Source organism: Dendroctonus ponderosae, unplaced genomic scaffold (assembly GCF_020466585.1).
Source record: "Dendroctonus ponderosae isolate FM_Combo_2020 unplaced genomic scaffold, Dpon_F_20191213v2 Dpon_F_20191213_1, whole genome shotgun sequence".
Classification (NCBI taxonomy): Eukaryota; Metazoa; Arthropoda; class Insecta; order Coleoptera; family Curculionidae; genus Dendroctonus; species Dendroctonus ponderosae.
In genome coordinates this window covers 62,506,845-62,511,721 of record NW_026017110.1, presented here as the reverse complement: position 1 = coordinate 62,511,721, position 4,877 = coordinate 62,506,845, and the positions used below count along the sequence as shown (strand labels likewise).

The following is a 4,877-nucleotide window of genomic DNA, read 5'->3' as shown; positions in this document are numbered from 1 at the left end:
TATTGATCTTACATAAAAGTGCCAATCCTATGAGATTTGTCTGGGGTTCACTTCAATTGATAGATAAGTACATTATTACTGCCAAAATTGTTCTTTTGAGAATATACACAGTGATGCGAAATTAGTTATGTTAGTTTAGCACAAGCAAAACGAGGAACTTGCTATGAACGCAGAGGCACAAATTTATCAATACGACAAAATTGCATATTGCATATGAAGTGGATCCTGCTTTGTTCAGCCGTTTTCCACGTAAACAAACATTTAGTGTTGCTAATTTAATTGTGATGGCCGGTGTATTTTTAGACGTATTTCTACTCAAAAACCGATTGCTCAGCATTATGACTTTTAGTTGTTTGAACTGTCTCGAAGAGCACTAAACAGCGAATAGAAGGAAGTAAGAAAGAAGTTAGGTAAATGTAGTAATAATTCAAGATTTCTTTCAAGCGCTTAGTGGGACGCAAGAGCCAAATCTGATAAGGTAGAAGGAGCGTATGGTTTAGCAGAATCAATTTACGATAGTAGCATAAAGGATATTTAAATCTAGTGTCTCGTGCAACGAAAGCAGATGCATTAGTGAAAGGTCGTTGAATATAGACCAAGAACTTTTCGAAATGGTAGATAGAAACAAATATGGCAACAGTGAAGGAAGACGCATTGTCTACCGGCAGAGCGATTCTTTTCCTTGGTACGGTACCTTTTGTATGGTTCTTCGTGCGAAAGCCCGGGAAAATGGGGACAAGCGTTAGCGCAGTCCTGACACCGGGCTAGACAGCCCTCCTGCCATGGGGAGGACATGTCGCAAAGTGACCCCCTCGAGGGTCAACGGTCATCGTACCGAATAACACCTGTAGTTAAAGCACGAAGCACCGAAACGCCTACAATACCGAATACCGAGTGACTTCACGGAACTGTACAACGCGACGTTTTCGTTCTGTCCGTTTCTCTGGTGCCGCTGTCCGATCTAAACTTGTATCTTGGCGTGGTCAAGTCGGAGGGGGGCCTTGCTGCACCGCAATTTAAAAAAGCGTCCCACTCTATCTCTTCCTCTTGCACATTTTAAATGGGATGATGTTGACCCATCGGGACATCACTGACATCACGTCTGCAACCTAGACGTGCTTCTCAGCCAATAAAGATGAAGATGGTCACCAACTGAAACCTCACATTGACTGAGTCAGTGGTGACCAGAAAACACTTCTTCCACACCACCCTACATGTTCTTATTTCGCGTTGTTTCTGACAATATCCAGGGGTGTTTCAATTCTTCATTATCCCAGTTGCGATCCCTACCAATCGAGGAACTTCTGGAGGTTTTGGGGAACACCGTTCGTTTCATTTGAAACACCCTGTACAGGAGCCACAGATAAACGGTCCAGCACAGTTAAAATCGGAATTTACATAATAATTTAAACGCATTCGTTCGTTATCGTGAATTAACAGTAAATTGATATAAATCCATTAGTCTTAATTGGCAAAAAGATACAGTCGCGTTTATTAAAATTATTTGGCCAATGCGATTCATTTGCGCCAAGGACATTTTAGATTATCCTAAATCGTCTGCCAAGATTTGCATTGGAAGTCGCAAACTATTCCATACGATTTGATGGCGACTGGACCAACATTCCTGCCCAGATAATACAAGTACAAAATTCCAAATATTCCACCAAGTAGACCAAATTTCACATCACATCATTTTTCACCTGTTCAATTGAAAGGGAAGAATGAAATTGTGCCACGATGCTTTATATTTTCTTTATTCAGTCCCATATTTCTGTAACACATTAATCACAATTTTTCTAGAACTAAGTGATACTAGAAATGAGTGGGCTACATTAATAATTACAATGATAATGGTTGGCCATTGTAAAACTATAGGAATATTTTTAATAATTTAAAATGGTTGGTAAATTTACAATTATTAGCAAATTAGATAAAATAGATGATAAACTGGCCACAATGGGAACTAATGCTATGGTTTAAGCCAGATCATTCCAATTGTGACTGATTTAGTATTGATTACTTTTTATTCTAAGACTTTACTCTGAACTACCATCTAACCCTTAGGATCTAATATAACATTGAAATGTATATAATATATAAGTATGTAAAATATTCACAGTCATGTTCTTTGGCAATAAGTTTAAAAAGATTATCTCAAAAACAAATCATTAATATCAACAATAAGAAACGAGATCTTCAACAAAATAATACTGTAAAAATATGAAATTATCATTATTATTGCACAATGTTCTTTTTTAAGGACTACGATTTTTAAATATTACGTTAATTACAGGTGAGCAATTAAAAAGTTGAAACGAAATTGTTAAGACTACTACTGGCTATAATATTACGACATCTTATGGCACTTTCCCGTGATTCCTGAATAGTAATTATTATTTTGAAAGCTTTTTGATTCTGTACAGTTTTGTGGAAGCGTAGAGTCAACCCTTAGTAACAAACATGCGCTTAATTCTGCAGATGATCTTTGCTACATATTTTGATTTTCGGTATTTGTACTTTTCGTATATTCTTAGTAAGGGTCAACGTGAATTCATAACGAATAAAAGCTGTCAAGTTATTATACAGTTAAATTTACCCAATCATTCAACCAAATTACTTCTAGTGATGTGATATGTTTTAGATGCGGAAGTTTTAAAATTTCGCTAAAACGTACTAAAGCACAGTGGGAACTCTGTATCAATCTGTTGCTAAAAATATAATAACATGACAAGTCATGTAAGTTAAACGTAGCGCTGAATGATCCCTATCACAAAAGTTGTGCTATTACAGGCTGTAACAAGCACATGTGCTCGGCTCCTCTAATGGGCAAACGATTCATTGAAAAGTGTTTTATCATTTCGGGAATGGATAAAAAGGGCTTACTAAATTGACCTAAAATAAAACAACCATTTTCGCTATTCTTCTGTATCCTCATGTGCATGAAGCCTCTGGCACTTCTGCAAAAAGCAACAAATTGTTATTTAATTGTTTCAACAATTGTTCAATACCTACTTTAATGATAAGGAATAATCATTTTTTATTGACTCGCTGTTTCGCACCAAAAAGCTGCCTTCTCTCAAAGTCCTCAAAACATTTTCTGCCTCAACTCTAGTAATCGATCCGTGAAACCAGCTAGAAATAGCAAGCTCGAATTAACAAAGAACTTAGGTAGTGAAAAGCAGAAAATTACCCTTGTTTTTCCAATGGTTGATCAGTATCAATGTTATCACAAGATGAAAAATGCAAAGTATTACACTGAGTACTGGTCGAAGCACCCTCATTTGTTCCAATTCCTGTTAAAGTCAGTCCCAATCCAGGCCTTTTCCGATTTCCAGCATCCCCTAAATTTAACGTGAGCTTAGGCCTCAATTGTCCTAAAATAATTTTTGTGCATCACTTATAAAGCGAAACCGCCTACAGACCTCTTTCTATTCCCACAACACTTTGACTTGATGACGCTTGTGATACGCTATCTTCCAAGTTTCCAGCTTGTAATCTCATTCTCCTTCGCAGCTTAGGCATATCAAAAGGCAAATCTCTCAAGTCTATCGAGGTGGCGCTTCCAGAAGTGCACACAGTATCTGGAATTAGTCTGCATCTTCTGAGTTTGGGCATATCGAAAGGGAGATCAGAAAAATCTTGTCTAGAAGGAGGAGCTGATAACTCAGTTGTTACCAGCGCGTAACGGGACTTGTTAACACCTGAAACAACCCCAGAAATTAATATTAAATGACGAGTTAAATTCGAAATTGGGCACCTTCGCGACTCTGAATTGAAATGCCACTATCAGAGCCTTGAATTTCGGGTCGATGAAAATTCAAGCTCAAAAGGTTCTTGTTTTGGGGCAACCTTTTTTTGTTCGTTTTGATTTCTGGTACGGGATCGTTGTGGCCCTCTGGGGAGCCCTTTTGCGAATTATTATTTCGATTATTGTCAGAAGTCTCAGAAATCGGCTCCTGAGACGACTTGTCCGAGATGGGACTCAAAATATGAAGTTTATTGCCAGCTTGTTGAGTGAGGAAATTGCTTTGTGTAGCAGGATAATTTTTTGGACGGCCAGCTGCAATTTTCGACAATTACATTCTCGCTTAATAACAGTGTACGCGCCTTACTCCCTGAGTCTGAACTATGGCTACTTAGTGAGGCAGATTGGCGGCTTGAAGAACTACTGGTACTTCTGTTACCCTCGCTGGTACTGCTCTTGATGCTTTCCATGCTTCCACCACTGCTACTTGTTGTCATGCTTTCCGTCGAGGAATACTTATGTCTTCTTATCACATTGTCCTTCATCCTTTTGGGCACCATGAGCAAGTTGGGTTTAGGCCTGCTCTTAATTTCGGTTACTCTCTCCTAGAAAGATTATTTCCAAATCCCCACTATTTATTTGCCTTATTAATCTCACCATATCACCAGTTTGCTCTCTGGAATTTCCAGGCCGTCCTTTAAACTCAGAAATATGTGGATTTGAGTTAGAGGTACTGCCGAACTCAATATCGAAGGCACTTCCTTGCCGCTTTTGCAACGAACCGCTTGCAATGCCCGGAGACCGACTTCTCAAGGTTTTTACGGGCAGGTTCAGGTCTTTCAGACGAGTCCTCAAAGGCAGATTCGGTGCACTTCTTATACTATTCATCATCAATTCCTTGCCTGGAAACTTTGAAGGTAGGGGCGCAGTGGACGGCGGTGACGGTGTATATCCACATAACAGCAAGCCTCCTAGTGAAGAGGAGGTTTCTTCACTAACCAGATGCATGTTCTAGAACATGGAAACATTTAATTCAGTACAAGTGGGTTTTTCGGGTTTTTAGGCCGTCGTTCGGTAGAATTTCTTCTTGACGTTTCGCAAGCACGTGTGGCTTGCATCTTCAGAAGTGGTT

General features: G+C 39.0%; 2 protein-coding genes across 3 annotated transcripts in view; both read right to left on the bottom strand.

The window, feature by feature from the left end:
• The window catches only part of LOC109541107 (rho guanine nucleotide exchange factor 17), a 23,093-nt gene extending 22,116 nt beyond the window's left edge, over window positions 1–977 (bottom strand). The window contains exon 1 of one of the 2 annotated variants that reach the window (XM_019909834.2): window positions 695–977. In XM_019909834.2, the coding sequence (XP_019765393.1) occupies window positions 695–795 (101 nt within the window). In that variant the 5' untranslated portion in view covers window positions 796–977. The remainder of the gene's footprint in view (window positions 1–694) is intronic. The other variant, XM_019909833.2, reaches the window with a different exon arrangement.
• Window positions 978–1,738: 761 nt separating this feature from the next.
• LOC109540855 overlaps window positions 1,739–4,877 on the bottom strand; it is a 17,877-nt gene continuing 14,738 nt past the window's right edge. The window contains exons 7-13 of the mRNA XM_048669220.1: window positions 4,403–4,756; window positions 4,113–4,350; window positions 3,758–4,060; window positions 3,423–3,701; window positions 3,191–3,374; window positions 3,013–3,132; window positions 1,739–2,957 (exon numbers count right to left, since the gene is read on the bottom strand). Coding sequence (XP_048525177.1) covers window positions 2,768–2,957; window positions 3,013–3,132; window positions 3,191–3,374; window positions 3,423–3,701; window positions 3,758–4,060; window positions 4,113–4,350; window positions 4,403–4,756 — 1,668 coding nt within the window. The 3' untranslated portion in view covers window positions 1,739–2,767. The remainder of the gene's footprint in view (window positions 2,958–3,012; window positions 3,133–3,190; window positions 3,375–3,422; window positions 3,702–3,757; window positions 4,061–4,112; window positions 4,351–4,402; window positions 4,757–4,877) is intronic.